The 17,698-nt window shown below is 47.7% G+C and overlaps 1 protein-coding gene across 3 annotated transcripts in view; it reads left to right on the top strand.

Annotated features, from left to right (window-relative positions):
* Positions 1 to 318: 318 nt before the first annotated feature.
* Positions 319 to 17,698, top strand: part of LOC102566026 (uncharacterized) — a 112,422-nt gene continuing 95,042 nt past the window's right edge. The window contains exon 1 of one of the 3 annotated variants that reach the window (XM_019483075.2): positions 319 to 917. In XM_019483075.2, the coding sequence (XP_019338620.1) occupies positions 813 to 917 (105 nt within the window). In that variant the 5' untranslated portion in view covers positions 319 to 812. The remainder of the gene's footprint in view (positions 918 to 17,698) is intronic. The other 2 variants (XM_014598010.3, XM_006257862.4) reach the window with 2 other exon arrangements.

The following is a 17,698-nucleotide window of genomic DNA, read 5'->3' as shown; positions in this document are numbered from 1 at the left end:
TTTCCCTAGCTATAGAAACACTTCCTTCTGCTGCAGGGAATGATCTCTCCTGAAATCCCCATATGCAGACATCCCCCTTCAAAAGCTTATCGTGGGAGGGGGTGGACGTGGGGGAACCTGTTATCTTGCCACTCCAGGATCCTCTCAGTGGCTTGGGGGGAGGAAGGGTGGCTCTGTGCCCCCTTCTGTTTCCCTTTAAATGGAAGCCCTGCCCACTGAAATTGACACAGTCCTCCTTGCCTGGCCAATGGGAGCCTTGGCTGGGTGTTCTGTTTGTTACAAGTTTCACATTGCTGGAAGACACAGAGGGAGAAACAGAGAGCCAGTGTGTGTGAGAGGGAGCGTGGATGAGGGGGGGAAGAGGGAAAAGGGGGGTGCGACAGAGAAAGAGAGAGGCGAGGGATGCCTGTTTGGAGCAGCAGGCATCAGGGGGAGAAAGAGATGGCATATTAGACCATTACCATGAGCAGAGCCCAGGGCCTCTGCTGAAGATCTGTTCCATCTCTTAATAAACATATTGCACCAAATGTCTCCTGTCCCTGGCAGGACCTTGCCAGCTGGTACCTTCACTCCTTCTGAAGCCTGAAAAAGCAAGGGAAGTTTAATTTTCCTTTTTTCTTTTCCCATTGAAAAGGGAGTTGCATAGAAATATATTTTAAGGAGTGCGGGGGGAGGGAAGCAGGGGCAGAGCTGGAATCAGGAGAGCTGCAGATTTGCTCCTTTTAGGAGTTCTGTGTACCTGGAGGTGCTGAATGTGAGCTCTTCTGAGTTCCCCCAAGCCTAGCAGTGGCTGTAGATGTGTGCCTGTGTGTATGCTTAACCCTTTCTTGGCTCCTGGGATTAATACCATGCTGAAGATCCTCACCAAAAAGCTCAGGAACCAGAGTTTGAATGAGATTCAGCCTTTCCAGCTCAAGGTAAGAGAAACTCTGGGCACTTTTATTTGACACCCTATAGTTAATTGATAATAGGGGTAATAAAAGCTATTAACTTTCAACATTCAATACTCTGGGTCAGTTTCCTCTTAACCAGCTCACAGTGAGTCATGATAGGCACTGGCCTGTACTATATGAATGTTTTTAGCCTGCTACTTTGAACATAGGGTTGCCTTTGCCAATTCAGCTTGTACTAGAGAAGTGTGGGGGTGGCAGGGAATGGAGGCAGAATCATATTATTTTTTTAATCTAGTAGTAGTATAAAGTAGTTTTAAGTGGTGCATATTTTCATGCTGGGATAGTTACTTTGTAGGATGGGATAAGTATGTGTGTGCACGTGTGCACATGCATATTTGTATTGCTATATATCTATTTATATTGCTGTTTATCTATATCTAATCACAGAGCAATGCCTAAAGATCTAAGCCAGGTGGAAAGTCCTTTCTTTTGAGTATTATTTCATTTCTCTCTGCCCTGGCTTTGAAGGCCTTAACCAGATAAAAAGTTTGCAGCTTGGCACACTTTGCTGATCAGTTCCTTTCTCAGCCTTTCTGCTTTGCTTCTTTCATTTTGAAAGGAAAACTAGGGACGGCAAGCTAAGGACAATGGATATCTAAGCCCTTTCCTGCAAAATGCAAGGAGGAATTTATTGACCACTTGCAAAAACATGGAACGGTGGTGGGACGAATACAAAAAGGGCCAGATTCTGATTTGGCAAAATCAGTGTAAATTTGGAGGAACCCCACTGGGATCAATGGGATCACCCTTGATGTACACTGGTGTCATTGAGGGTAGAGCCTGGTTTGAAAGCAAAGAAGGGTGCTGTGAAAAGTTGCAGGCCTTACTGCTTACCCTGGGAACTGGGGTCCCTTTGCACTGGCCTACAGTGCAGCCTTTTGTATGCATTTGTGCTTCTGTACCATAGCTCTGGTTAAGTGGATTGTAACTTTATGAGAAATGGTGCTGTTTTTTTCAGAGTGCTTTGTGCTCCATGCATCTCTTCTTTGGTTGCAGATTCTTTTGCTTTTGAGGAAGGAGGGGGTACAACAGCCCTTAGAAGGGAGTTTGTTGGGAGACAAGAGGGGCATTACTGTGGAGTTGTGATGGATTGATCCACTGCAGGACAGGCTCTGTGCAAGGGCAAGTTGGGGGGGAGCTCTTGCTAGAGCTTTTTCTTCAGGCCTTTTTGGCTGTAACTACCTCTTGTTTTTTACACCCTGTTTCTCATTCAGAAACCTGGAAGGTCTCTGGGGGCTACAAATTAGACATTCAGAACCCGTCTCCCATGAGGGCCCATAAAGCTTTTAGGAGTCTTGTTCATACAGAGAAACAAGTGTGCTTGTATGTGTCTGCATGTGTCAGCAGCCATTTTATTCGTGCTAGTGCCAACTTTTGCTGTGCAAACAGGTGGGCTGCATTTTTGCTGGCCTGTTGAAAACCCAGCCTTCAATTTGCAAGGTGTCTTCAAAGCCTGACGCTTAGGCCTTTGAAGGTGCCATTGCAACCTGGTGTGGTTTCTGCTACAATGACTGGCACAAATGTGCCTGGGCAGAAAGCCAGATTTTCCAAACTGTGGGTTCAAATATTCTTCGTAGGTCACAGGGGAATAATGAAGATGTTCAGCACCCCAAGGAGGGGGAATTTGCTTCAGCCCAGCATTCTCAGCTGCTTCATGGGGCAGCATACTGTACGGTCCTTTGTGTGTCCAGCCAGATCTCTTAGCTCGAGTGGGCTTGGAGGGAAAGTTACAGAAAGGACACATGGAAGGAGCTGTTCCTGTGTTGCACACGACACAGGGATGACAGTTGTGCCCGGTTTGTTGCACATCCACAGAGCTTCTGGCCCCAAACAAACCCTTTATGTTTTAAACCCTTTACAAGTGTATCCGTTTCTCCTTGCCCTTCTGGATTTGCACTTTTTGTAGCATGCGGGTTGCATAGACTGGTCTTATTTGGCTCAGATTACTTGCCTGAGGCTGTTTTGAAAATCTAGCTTCCAAGGTCTAAGGGTTTATGGTGGCAATGGGCTAAGCCTGAGTAGACCAGCTGGGATAAAATAAGAGGTGATCTCCAGCCAGAACCTGAAACAAGCAACTCCTGAGGTTTTTGGGTTTTTTAAAAGATTGGCGTTTTTTTCCCCTCATCACCACTTGTGTCCACACTTTCTGACATCACTGGAGGTATCTTAATCCAGGGCCCAGGCCGTTGCTATATATCTAGCTGTACTGGAAGTAGGCAGTATTAAAGTCTGGGGAAACTGTTTTTTGGCATGGATTACCAGTTTGGAGAGGCTTTGGACCATCACCTGTGCTTTTTGGTGCGTCTCAGAATAGAAGCTCTGAACACCTTACGCTCTCCTGTTGGCACCTCCTTTACTAAAAGGCTTTGTGCATTTGACCCCATCTCCCTAGTGGCAGGCCTTAGTGAGGATACGTGCTGCTGTCACACCAGGTGATAGACTTACTACTGGGCAGATGTTTCTGTTCTCAGCCTTGAAGTCCTGGGCTCTGTTTCTCCTCTCAGTGGTGACTTCATAGCAATAGCCACAAGTCCTTTACACAAAGCTCTTCCATACGCTTTCACCTGTGTTGCCCAGTGATCTGGCATTATTTGCTGGAGATGAGGCCTAATTCCTAAACTGAAATACAACTGTAGAGCTCAAGTCCCATCAGAATGCCTTGCTTGAGGTGTTATCTTTCATTACAGTTGGTGTTGGTGTCTGTCTGCTCTGAAGTAGCAGGGCAGGCAAGAGCTCTCTAGGGGAGCAATGGGGAGTAAGGAAGGGAGTTTGAACTGGTATGTGTCCTACTGACTGAAGCAAAGGCGAGGTTTGCAAAGGAAAGGGACGGATTAAGAGGTTCTTCTTACATTGCATCCAGGCGCTGTTGGAGAAGAGATATAGCCAAGCAGGCCTTACCCACTCACTCTGTCACAAGCACCAAACTTGGAAATGCAGGGTTGAAGCTACTCAATGGCACTCCCTGAATGATAGACAGGGGTCTCAACCTATAGGGGTTGGGCACTACAGTTCTGGGTTTGATGCATGCAAGTAGAAGCAGATGGGCAGGGCCTGCTGAGGGGAGTCCCACCCCAAAAGTGTTCTGAAAGTGGTGTAGACACCCACAGGGGCCAGGATACTCATTGTTAGCTGGGCCTCCATTAGGCTTCCAGTATTGCATCCCAAAAATGCATGGTTAGGCATCTAAATGATGGCAGTTATTTTCACCTATGCTTGTTGCTGTGGAGGCTGCTGTGGGAAATTTAGGCCAAACTGTACAATGCCACTTTTAAACAAAAATATGCCTGAAAGTGGCACCAACCGTTGTACCTAGACACACAGAACAAATGAGATACTGGTAACTAAACACACAAAAATGTACGGCAGTGAGAGGAGAGTGGCTAATTCTGGCTAAACGTATCTGCATTTCCACTTGCGGGACTTCTTTTGTTCATACAGATGCCTTTTTTTTTCATCCACAGTTAACTGTTTGTGCCCCTGCAGGCAGATTTAGTATGAATGGGTTGCATTTCAGGAGGGTTGCCAACCTTGATTGCAAGCTGTTTGGGGCAGGTAGTGTCTGTCAGCTGCATGTCTGTACAATGGCCATTGAACCAGGGCCTTGATCAGTGCCCCTGGGTGCTATCACAATGACATGCTTGGTCTATGATGTGCAGAAAGCAATTTGTCAGAAGGTGCGATTGATGCAACCAGCTAAGCCTTTTATTGATGCTGTGGCAATACTTAACTTCATGGACACAGTGATTCCTTAATCAACAGCAAAAGTAATATTTGAACCTGTAAATATTTTTGAATGATCCTGTATCTGGAAAATTAATTTCTGTTCTGAATGTAGTTGCTCTGTTTCAGCCCATGAAGTGAAGCGGTACTCCTCTGGTGCTTTGTTCTAGTCTTAAATTTACAATGGATGCAGTATGCTGTGTTTGCTAGAGAAGTGACCACACCAGCTGCTTACCTTACAGGCCTACACCAACCCTAGTACATTCATTCCCTCCTACCGTCATACAGCAGAACCTCTTATTGGGGTTCTGGCTGCACTTTCCTCCTCACTTATGTATTTTCGCACACCCCATCCATGGCCCCACCAAGCCTCGGGATCTCCTGGCCAACCTCCTCCTGGCCCTGGCCAAGCTGGCTGTCTATCTCACCAGGAAGGAGGCTCTGGCCAGGAGGGTCCCCGGGGACTGCGGGGCTGTCTTCCTGGGTCTCCTCTGTTCCCATCTCCGAGCAGAGCACCACTGGGCAGTAGCCACTGGCAATCTGGCCGCCTTTGAGAGTTGGTGGGCACTGTCTGGGGTACTGTGCTCGGTGCCCCCACAAGGGTGCACTTTTTTTAACCTTTGACCCACCTGCACGTCCTTTTGTCATTTTTTGTCCCCAGTATTTAGTTGTTCCTGTCCCCACTAGCCCCCCCAATTTGTAGGGGGCTACTATGTTACATGGTGGGCTTGGCCCACGCCTAAGACAGGACAAATAGGCCTACCCTCAACCGGTATAGCCATATCCTCACACACAGCAGTGCCCTTACTCCTTCAGTTATATAGTGACACTAAACAGTGGGGGTAGAGTATTTGCTTTCTGAGTTTTCTTGTAGCCTTGTTGCGTTGTGCTCAACTATCCCCTGGTCTCTTATCAGAGTCCTTATTCAGCTGGTGGAAATCTTGATCATTGTTTCCAAAAGAGGTCATTCCTCTATCCCTTTCTGTTCCCTACTCATACACATTTAGCTCATCCCATCATGTAGAATTCACTTCCTTAAGATCACCAGGCTCAGCTGTAAAATCATAACCAGAGAGGTTCTTCTTTATTCTTGGTTGGAAACTTTACACAATACTTTGGTTAATTTTTCATTTCAAGAATTACATTTTGTGAGGCAAGAACCCACAAGATACATGCCTAGATTTAAGCTTAGGAATACACATAGGGCAGAATTCTGATTCCCTTTTTTGCATCTAAAAGGAAGTTTTTATGGCCTTTTTGGCACTTACGTGCAGCTAGCTATATTGGATAAAATGAAGCAGGGAAGTTTCTGTTCCATGGAAAGCATGGCTACAGGGAAGAACCCAGGCCTGTTTCCTTCCAGGGCAGCAGCCACCTCATCAAGCCACAGACACTAGTGTGAATGCAACCCTCTGGCCCCTCATCTCCTTCACTTGGCTGTCCAGGGGACCAGCTTCAAAAGAAGCATTGGATAATGCCTGCCCTGTGGCATGATGATCAGAGAATCCCATTGTTGCTTGACTTCAGAACCTGGGAATTTAAGGATAGTAAATACTGAAGGACTGGGAAAAACATCCTGAGAAATCAGTAAAGCTATCCCAAGTTATACCTCATGAAAATACAGGTGGGATCTTTCCAAATCAATTTATTTATCCACATGTCAAGTAAAGTCCTCAGATACTGACTCATGATTTTTTTTAACCCTAGACCAGGGGTCAACAACATATGGCCCATGGGCTGGATGTAGCCCACGGGGTTTTAGGGCTTTCTCTTTGCCCATGTCTATACTGAAGTTGGGCAGTGAGGAGCTGTGCCCTTACTGCTGCCATTCCTCCTAACCCTCCTGCTGCCTCAGCTGCAGTGTGGGCCCAACTTCTAGCCAGTGGGGAGCTGTTCCAGGGTCAGGCAGCTTCCAGTTGTGTCTGTACTACAGCTGGGAGGCAGGTATGGGTACGGAGAAAGAAGTAGCAGCAGCATGGACACAGCTTCCAGCTGCCCGACCATGGCTCAGTTCCCCACCAGTTGGAAACTGCATCCACACTGATGCTGGGGAGCAGGGGGTTGGGAGAAGTGGCGATGTGGGTGCAGCTGCCTGGCCCTGGCACGGATTCAGGCAAAGCCCCTTGCTGATGATGTGCTGCTAAAACCCCCTGGCCTATGTTGGACTGGCAGGGGCAGATTAATGCATAGGCTCACGGGGCCTGGGCCCAGGGGCCCCTGCCAATCAGAGACCCCCTGGGACACTTGGGCAGCATGGCCCAGGTAGGCACCCTGGCTGCAGGCGTCTGGGGCAGGCAGCATGCGCCTCCTCCCCTCCAGCTAGGACAGGGCTCCCTGTGGGCAATGGCAGTAGCTTCCTGGGGCCGTCTGCCAGGAGGCAACATGAGGGAATTGGTGAGTATTTATTAGGGAATTGGTGAGTATTTATTCATCAAGGCGCCCCCAGGGGTTACAAGAAACAATGGCCACAAGCTAGCAGAGAGCAGATTTAGACTGGACATTAGGAAGAACTTCTTCACAGTTAGAGTGGCCAAGGTCTGGAACAGGCTCCCAAGGGAGGTGGTGCTCTCCCCTACCCTGGGGGTCTTCAAGAGGAGGTTAGATGAGTATCTAGCTGGGGTCATCTAAACCCAGCGCTCTTTCCTGCTTATGCAGGGGGTCGGACTCGATGATCTATTGAGGTCCTTTCCGACCCTAACATCTATGAATCTGTGAATCTATGGGCAGCCCTGCTCTTGCTCCCACACCCACTCCCACTCCTTGCAGGTGGCTTCAGGCATCAGTGCTGCTGGGAGAGGATGGGACAGCCCTGTCCTGCCCTGGGGCTGGCAGAGGGGCAGGTGGACAGCTGGAGGCAGAGCCTGTGCCCCCCATCCCCCTTCCAGCTGGCCCTGGCCCCAGCCCGTCCCACAGCCCTGGGGGACCACGGTTCTGGCTGCATGACACCTGCCAGGCGGAGGGGCCAGGCTGGGGCCAGGGTCACCTTCACCTGAGCAGCACTTGCACCCCCTGGTTCTTCCCAGACATACCAAGGAGGCCAGGTGGGCCCAGTCATGGCCCCCTGGCAGGCACAGAGGAAACCTCTCTTCGCTTGGTTGGGGGGCCTCCAATTTTCTGTTTGCCCAGGGCCCCAATAAGTCTTAATTTGCCACTGTGGATGGAAGTGAGGTTGGTTCTACTGCTTGTAAAGGTTGCTCACTGCTGCACTAGACAATTAAAAAAACCTTGCTAGGATACTTTTCATTTTGGTTTGGTGTGTGGTACATTTCTTCTTAATTTTCGTTTCTGGCAGCATTTCTGTGGATCCTAGGTGTTGTAAAACTTTCTGCTTTTTAACAAAATGTTAATGTTTTGGCCTTGGATCACCCTGACCAGGCCTATTTAAGAGCTAATGTGTGGACATAACGACTACAAAATCTGCTAGGTCAAATATGGATGCACCATTACAAGCCAACATGGAGCAACACATATCATATGTTTACCGTAGTTATTTCCTTTTCTAACTATCAGAATAAGAAGTGTATAAAGGGAAGGCAGGACAGAGTACATGTGACTGGAGGTCCACTAGGGCAGTGGGGCAACCTTTTTTTGGCTGGTGTGATGCACAGTAATCCCTCCCCAAGTGTTACTCTAATCCTCTTCCCCTACCCAATCTGCTGATCTGCTTTCTGCTCCCTGTGCCTTGCTCCTCACTTGATCTTATGCTCTGCTTTCTGCTCCCTGCCCAATATATCACTGTGCTGCTTCCCTGCTGTATGTGCCACACACGGAGGCTGCCCGTGCCACTTGTGGCATGTGTGCTGCTGGTTGACCACCTCTGCTCTAGGGGATTAAAAGAAGTTGACAGCTTCACAGTGGTATCCTGTTGTTCCTGGGAGAGAATGCCACCAGGGTGAAAGGACATGTACAAAATTATATTCCTTTCCCAATCTGAGGGGAAGAAGGATAGGCATGAGAGTCCTCTTCTCTCTTCCCCTGCCCCCTCCCCCAACCCCATGCCCCCTCTTTAGCTTAACTTAAATTCCTCAGCTCCTGTATGCTGTCATTTCTGTTAATAATATAAATTTAGATGCATATAATGTCTTGTATTTCATAGCATTCTGTGGACTGTGTGCATACAAGAGTTGGGGTGCAGCCCTCTGTAGGGTGGAGTACAACAGCCAGCTGGCACACAGCATGCTGCACTACTGTGTGAAAGGACAAAGGACACTTGGACAAAAAACAACTTCTTAAAAAAAATGCCCTGGGCTCTGTAATGTCTATACAGAGCAGACAAAGAACTTGGTTTCTAAGATTTCCATGGAGCAGGCTGCATTGATTTGCCTTGGGGAGCTGATGAATTGAGCTGATACTGCCTGGATTTGAACCTCTGGTTTCAATGCAGATCAATGGGTTTGGCCTGATGATTAGAACAAGAAGGGGTCCCCTCCAGCTTGCTTTATTCAGAAGACCTCCACCTCCTACCCGTTCCTGATCAGGTCATTTTAATTCTTCACATTATTTTCCGGCTGAAGCAGGCTTTTGGTTTTTTGTTGGTTTTTTTTGATTGATGATTTTTCTTATCTGCATTGGAGGCCACAGTTTGCAGCTTTGTACATAGGCACGAGGCTAAAGAGGAAACCTTTGAAAGGGTACTGCCTTCATTGAATGGGGAATTTCTGGTCTGAGAAGGGAGTGCCAGCAGGGCAGCTGGTTGCTCCAAAGTGGTGGCAAAGTGTCTGCATTTCAGCTTGGGGGAAGGTGAGAAATCCTCCTTGCCCTGTCACCTAATTATTACACATGAAACAAAGCTTTTATCACAGACAGTTGTCTGAGATCAACTTTGTTACTCATGAGCATGACACAAGACAACATGGCTGCTAAGAACGCATACTGCTATTCACACCCTGCCTAGGGACAGACATTATACATAAACCAGTTTAAGTGATCAGAAACTGGTTTAAACCTGGAACAGAACAGATATAAACTGCAAATAAACCAATTTGAAAATGGCCGAAACTGGTTTGAGATAAACCTGGTTGAATGTAGTATCAGACTTAACTGATTTGGGTCAAGCCTGTTTATGCAATGTCTATGAGGAGTGCTCAGCCAAATCTGAGCCCCCTGCCCACTGCTGGACAGGGAGGCCTGGGCAAGGGACATTCCTTACCATCCATCAAAGCTGACGTTGTGAAGGAACACCTTGACAGGCTGGATACCTTCAAGTCATCTGGCCCTGATGGTCTACACCCCAGGGTACTCAAAGAGCTGGCAAGCATCATATTTCAGCCCCTGGCACAGATCTTTGAGAACTCCTGGTGCTCTGGTTAAGTGCCCGATGAATGGAAGAAGGCCAATGTGGTGCCTATCTTCAAAAAAGGGAGGAAAGTGGATCCGGCAAACTACAGGCCCATCAGCCGTACCTCTATCCTGGGGAAGGTCTTGGAAAAGATTATCAAAGAGGCCATCCAAAACAGACTAGCTGATGGCAATATCCTGAGGGATAGCCAGCACAGGTTTGTTGCAGATAGGTCTTGCTTGGCCAATCTCATTTCCTTTTATGACCAGGTGACCTATCACCTGGACAAGGGGGAAGAGGTTGATGTCATATATCTTGACTTTAAAAAAGCCTTCGATCTGGTATCCCATGATCACCTCTTGGCAAAACTGGCTAACTACGGTCTTGACCTCACTACGATCCGCTGGCTGGGGAATTGGCTCTGCGGCAGGACCCAGAGGGTGGTGGTTGATGGAAGTCAATTGTCGTGGTGCCCTGTGACCAGTGGGGTCCCTCAAGGCTCTGTCCTAGGGCCTTTAATTTCTAACATCTTCATCAATGATGTGGACATTGGTGTCAGCAGTGGGCTGGCTAAGTTCGCTGATGACACCAGACTCTGGGGTAAAGCATCCACACCTGAGGACAGGAGGGTGATCCAGGCAGATCTTGACAGGGTCATGAAATGGGTGGAGGAGAACCTGATGGTGTTCAACACTGAAAAATGCAAGGTTCTCCACCTGGGGAGGAAAAACCTGCAGAATGCTTATAGGCTCGGCAGTGCTACGCTATTTAGCACTACAGATGAAAGGGACTTGGGGGTCATGATTGACCACAAGATGAACATGAGCCTTCAATGTGATGCTGTGGCTAGTAAAGTGAGCAAAACGCTGGCTTGCATCCATAGATGCTTCTCAAGCAAATCCCAGGACGTCATTCTTCCATTGTACTTGGCCTTGGTGAGGCCACAGCTGGAGTACTGCATCCAGTTTTGGGCCCCTTTGCTCCCTGGCTGGAGCTCCAGCAGAAACTTGCAGGCACAGCTGGATCTGCCTGGCTTCTGTGTTCCCTCCTTCCTCTCTGCCTTCCTCCCGCCCCCCCCCCCCCCCCCCACTGCTTAAGCAGGGATCCCTTCTTTCCCTCTCCCACAGCATGGACCATAGGCAGCATGTGGTATGCTAGCTAATGCTGAGAGGTGTCTGTGTAAGGCAGACAGGACAGTGTCTGCTTAGGGCTTTTTGGAGCTAATTAACAGGTAAACTGGTAATATCCTTGCATTCTTTCCTTTGGAAAAAGCTGTTTAAGAAGAGCATGAACTAATGAGTGAGGCTTTGTTTTCTGATGGGGTGCTGAATGCTGATAACAGAGCTGATAAATGCTCTGTTATCAAGGAATGAGGGGAGGGGGGAACCCCTCCCTAATCAGAGCATCCTGTCAGGGCCTGGCCATGCCCTGCCCCCCCCTCAGCTCAGTACTGTAGAAGGGAAGGGAGGGCTGCTCTATTGACCCCCAGCTTCTAGCCTGAGCCATTGCAGGCATGTGCCTGCATTTCCTTAGTCCAGAGGGGAAGTCTTTATGGTTACAAACTGATTCAGCCTAGCCAGGTTAGACTAACCTGCAAAGATTGAATCAATTCAGGCTCAGGCTTTTTGAATGTCTGTCCTTAGCCCCTGGTTGCTGGGGTAGGTGATGGTGTCAGACGCGTATGTACTAGGGAGGGAGAGAGCCCAGGTGACAGCCTGAGAGGATGGAGGGATGGATCCATAGACTGTTTGTGAGGATATTTTATCCATAAAACACCCCTTCAGCTGTTTTTTATGAAACAATACTTGTTCAGGGGAACCTGCCTTCTGACTGGCTTCAGATTAACACAGCTAACTACTTCTCTCTGCTCAACGAGAGGATAACTATACATCCTGTTTCTCATAGGATTCATAGACATTAGGGCTGGAAGGGACCTTGGAAGATCATCGAGTCCAGCCCCCTGCCCAAAGGACAGGAAGTCAGCAGGAGTCATAGGATCCCAGCAAGATAAATATCCAAATGTCTCTTGAAGGTGTTCAAAGTAGGTGCTTGAATGAGCTCCGGTGGCAGGCTATTCCGGACCTTGGGGGCTTGGACAGTAAAGAAGTTCTTCCTTATGTCCAGCCTGAAACAGTCACGGAGGATTTTGTGACCATTCAGCCTTGTCATAATTCCTCTTTAAACACCTGCCCTGGGAATCCTGTCATTTTGGGCAAACAAATTGTTTAGCCTATTCCTCTACACCCTCTCACCATGCTCTAGCACTCCCTCCCCCTCCCACATTTTGGAAAGCAGGCAAAGTTGGTGAGCTGGGGACTTGGCAAGTGGGCGTCTAGTTTTGAGACTAGGAATAGATGGTCACTCAAGTCCATGGCATTCTTCAGTCAACCTGCAGGCATGCCACAGCAGAGTGAGGTCACTCTCTCATGCAGAAAAGTGGAGCTTTCACTTTTTCACCTGAGAAAGCAAGTCGGGGGCTGTAGCTTAAGGGGTGTCATACTCGGTTCAGCTGGCAGCCAAATTCTCTGCCAGCATCGGGGGTTAACATAGCAGCTGCCAGGTATAGGGACAGGCTCATGCTGCTGTACTGTAGCTGCTGCCACTGGCCAATTGACAAGGGTAAATTCAGCAACATGAAAAGGGCTAATGAGTGGGGAAGGAGAGGCGGGGGTGAGAGGATGCCTACCTCCTGTAACTCTTAACTCACTGGCTGCTCTGTTAACTCACTGAGTGCTGCCTGCACCAACACAGTGGTTTTGCTGACTATGATGAGAAGTCCTTTCACAACAGCCATAAGCTTTGGGAAAACGCAGTGGACCAGATGACCAACCTCGGGGGGGCTGTGTCCAACCTGCAGACTATCTACTTGTCACCCCCTGCTCTAGCTCAGTGTATCCTATTTGCCGTGGTCACCCTGTTTGCTTGTCGGGTTGCTAGCTACCTCTCTGGTATAGCCTGAGTCTGACCTGTAAGGATGTTGCAAATCAAAAACAATCCCAGTTTGTTGTGGGTATGGCTGGGTTGAGCTGCAATGTTTGGATGTAACTATGCAGCCCTCTGACACACAAACCTGTTTCCTCTGGACCAGACAGTGTATGTGTGAATGGGAGGGGTTTTTGGCTGGCTCTTGTGCTTAAAGTTCAAATTCTCCCAAATGGAGAGCTACTGGGAAAGATCTGGTGCTCACTGGAAAGGATGTGGAGCCCCCTAGGGTCACCTCAAATCCCTGAGGGTCCTGTTTTCCAACAGTGGTCTCTCATGTGAGCTGAGATTGCTCAGTAACTAACATTAAGGCTTTGAGTTTTACTTCAGAGACAACTTGCTCAGAAAGACCTGAGGACTGATCCAGGATGACAAAACATACAGCTCACTTCTCCATGAAATACTAGAGGCTTGATGTAAATCGAAAGAAGAAGGAAAACTTGCATCCAGCAGCCCCCTAAAAGGGTTAAACTGGGATTTATTTGGGATGCCTGAAACATCTGTGTTGCCTGGTACAATGCATTTTCCAGCCTGACTGTAGGATACTGTTACTCGTGTTTGTGTGTCTGACTAATGTGATTCTGCGTGGCTGAGTAGAGGTGATTGTCAAGCAAGATCTCCCAACACAGGGAGCTTCTTATCAGCTAATAAAACATCCCTTGGGGTTGGCAGGTGCCCTGTCTAGATCTTCTGAGGAGGGGGTGGGTGGGTTGGAAACACTGTTATCAATTACACTATTTGTGCCAAATGCTGTAAGGCTGTGATTGTGCTTGTTTGACTGAGGGGCCCAGGAGATGCTGGGGAGTCATTGAAAATTGTCAGATGAGCTGACGTCCTACCAAGTGATCTCTGCTCAGCACAACTATTTAATAAGCAGGTTAGGGTGGTAATGCGGAAACTTGTCCCAGAGGAGGTGGCAGTGTGTGTATTGAAAGTTTGGGAACCAAAGGAAAAAGTAGGGTGACGTTCTCTGATGGTAGCAGCACCTTTCCTCTCCCCTACTCTGTGGCCACATGAATTGAAGTTGGTACTGTTAGAAGTACTGAAGTCGGCATTCTCCAAGTTCTAGGAGCCGCTTCTCCTTGTTTCCACCCTTTTGTCAGCCTGTTCGAAATACATCCCCTTAATCAGCTGGGGGGGATTTAGGAGGTCTGCAGGCATCACCCATATCCTTTTCCCTCTAACTTTTTCCTCCTGCTAAGTGTGCATAGCAACTTACTGTAGAGTCCTTCCCATGGTAAATCCCCTCCCTGGTTCTTCCTGAAATGCTTGCAAGCTGCTGTCTGTGTGCTTGCATGATGAAGGAAAACAAAAGGAGGAAGCTTATCTTCCATGACAGTCCTTCAAAAGGCAGCATGAATAATCCGTCTTTCAGCCACATGAGCAAAACTATGAGCTTTAAAATACAGAGATGGAGAGAAACCTATTGTGGGGCTCTGTTAATGGCTGGCCAACGCCAGGCTAGGCTGGGATATTTTCTTCAGGCTGGATGTGAAAGGATGGGGTCTATCCAAGGGGCTTGCTGGAGACCCAGTGCTTGTATGTGAGAGGGGTAGACGTGGGACAGTAAGCATGACTGAAAAAGGCAAGAGTAGAATCCCACAAGTCTTTTCTTGTCTGTGTGAAATTGCTTTAAGAGTCTGCCAGCCAACTTAGGCTACCGATGCGTGGGCTGTGTGAGGAAGCTTCTTCCTTCCTCTTTCCCTCTTTTGGATTTTCTAGCCACCGTGAACAATGGTGCATTCCACGAACCCCCGAGTTTGGGCATTATAACCTTGTGCCGACCTTCAGGAAGGACAGCCCATTGCTTTGAGGGAACCAGGTGTTATTTATTGTTATTCACCCTGTGCAGTGGGAAGCACCCAGTAGGTCAGAAGTGTGTTGTGCATAGAACTGGACCAGTGCAAGTGTTGCTGAACATGTGGCCTTCCAGAGTTTGTGGTCAGGGGGATTTAGTGATCTAATGCCAGGAGGTGTCAAAGAGCAGGTTCTTGCATGGGCAGGTTCTAACACCCTGTAATAACAGGCCCTTCAGTCTAGTAAAAACAAACTGAAGGGAGATGATAACTTATGGACAAAGCCCTTGCTGAGATTCTCCTTTAGCTCAATTGCTAGAAGGTGGTGGTCAGATCCCCAGTCAATGGAACTAGCATAGTTCTGCTATTTGTATCAGCTAAGGTTGTCACCTTGTGTGTTTGGGAACAGAAGATCCTCATCACCCATAGAAATGATGTATTCCATGCAAATATGGACAACAGGATCATTAAAGCTAGCTGCCACTCTTTTTATGATTTGGCAGTGTTGTTGCAGCTGTTTGGGTCCAGAGAATATGTGAGACGCAAGGTGTATTTCCTAATACCTTTTACTGGACTAATTCCATAGTCAGGAGAGGTAGGCAAGCCTTTGGGTACACAATGCCTTTCCCCAGCTCTTCCTCGGGTCTTCTGAGGAAGGGCATTTCACCTCATCTGATCTCTCTCCCAACTTTGGAGGTGGTCCAAGATACGATGTCAGACAATTTTTGCTTTTTGCTTTTTCCAAGAGCAGCAGTGACACCTTCTGAACTAGTGTCCCCCTTCCATGAACAATGCCCTGAGTGATGGTCCCAGCCTGGGAGTGAAGGCTCATGGGGAAGAATGTTTGATTTAGAGATGCTGATTGTCCCTCGTGAGCTGGGGTTGGGAGGTAGACGAGAGGGCAAGAAAAAGTCTGTTGAGAAGGCAGGGAATCAGACCGTGCATCATTGTTCCTTGACAAGCTGTATTTTTGACAAGTTATTCAACTTCTCTCTGATAGCCTTGCAAGGTACAGGCCCAGTGGCTGCACTTCTTTCAGAGTGCAAACTCATGATTCACCCCACTTTTACATCGGGATCCCCAGGTTTCAGCAGCCCACTTCACCAACCGTCTTCAGTGGGTCCAGTTAGGTTGTGCGGTGGCTACAGACTTCTCTTTGAGCATTGAGGACAAGAGGTGAATAAAAACATTTATTTATGTGTCCAAAGGAGTGCAGCAACTGGAGAGAGAAAAGTAAAAATATCAAGTGGTGTGTGTGTGCGTGCGTGCGTGTGTGTGTGTGTGTGTGCCCCAGAATGTCTTACCTTAGCTAGGCCTTTCCCTTGCTCATTATTTAGCTAGGCCAACCTAGGCCTGGTACTCCTGCACTGCAGGGGATCAAATTTCAGTGTCTTTTTCCCCTTCAGCTTCAGAGCTGCAGCTTTTAACAGAGGCATAACAGGGCAGCTGCACACCCTGGGCAACAGTGGCATGGCCAGCTGCTAGTTGCAGTGGTGTCTGATTTTATTTTATTTTTTTCAGCCTCCCATCAGAGGTGCCCCCCTCCCAGTTATACTGCTGGCTTTTAACAGTTACTGAGTTCTTTGTTCAAGGATACCCACCGCCACCTTCTCCTATCCCCTTCCACTCCCACCTGCTGCCAGCAGAGCTATCAATCTTTTTGTTTCACAAAATGCGTTCCTACCCAGGAGGACCAAAAGATGGCAATTTTTTAGTTCTCCTGTGCAATATGAAGTTTTGTTTCTACCTGGGAGAAGTGTTATGATCTTTGAATTCTCCTTTACCTGACAAAGACATTTGGGACCAAAAGCTTCCAATTTTTTTTTTTTTTTTTGCAACTATCTAGCTGGGCTAATAAAAGATATCACCTGTACCCGAAGAGTTTTGTCTGCCTGTGAAGGGAGTAAACACACAAAAGAATTGGCACCCTCATTGTTTAACTATTAGAGACTGGGCTAGCTACTGCCATTGTCAATCCTCTTGCATCTGTATAAAACTGCCCAGGACAGAGTTAACTGTTTGCAGCCTTGTAGCAGGCAGCATGATAGTATTCAGATTGCCAGAGGCACACATCATATTTATAAAAAAAAAAAAATACAGTTGTCTCCCACAGTCTTCACAATGTGACAGGCCTGACGGAGCAAGATCCTCAAGGCACACACGAGCTCAGCCAACCTGTCATTGGTTTCTCCAGCTTAGCCAGATGGTGGCCCTGTCAAGCAACACAATCTGCAAGGGTTACAAACACCAGGGCCAAAAGCTGCCTGTTATAAACTAACGAGCGAAGAAGTTTGAAGGCAGAGTGGAAATAATAAGAAGGGAAAGCTTTCTTGAATACTTTCCCATTGTTTTGGAAATCGTGGCTACTGATGGACCACTTGCAAACCCAGATACTGGTCTTCCTTGGCTCCACTATGAAGTTCTGGAACATGAACCAGATACTTGGATCCACACCCCAGCTCTGGTACCTTCTTTGTGGGTTGTGTAGAAACCCATTACAAGCCACTTCCTTAGAAGAAAATGATGCAAAACTCAAAAATGCAAAACAGGTGAGATTAGAAGAGAACTTGGGAAAGAAGGAAAATGAGGCATTAATTTGATTGCATCACTTCTGTTTCCATCTTTCTCTTTGCCACTTCATGGCTCAAACCTGCCCTGTGGCATCACAAGATCTCACTTGCTTTTCCCAGCATCTCTCTAATCCAGAGGTTCCCAAACTTTTTAAATATGATGAATGACACATTAACTGAATATTCTGTGGACACCTCCCCTCCCATTTGTGATTGTACGACTTCCCTGTGGCAGCTACAGTAATCTCCTACTTGGAAGAATTCTATAGGGAAAGTAAATAATAAAGTATGGCTGCCTTTAATTCAGTTTAGCAGCTGAGATGGAAAAGAGCCAGCACCATGTGCCCTCTTTTTACTGTGGTGTTTATAGGTGTCTGTCACCATAGCATCAGCAGTAAC

This window comes from Alligator mississippiensis, chromosome 1, assembly GCF_030867095.1.
Source record: "Alligator mississippiensis isolate rAllMis1 chromosome 1, rAllMis1, whole genome shotgun sequence".
Lineage (NCBI taxonomy): Eukaryota > Metazoa > Chordata > Crocodylia > Alligatoridae > Alligator > Alligator mississippiensis.
Note: the sequence above shows the minus strand (reverse complement) of the source record. Positions and strands in the feature narration are given on the sequence as shown.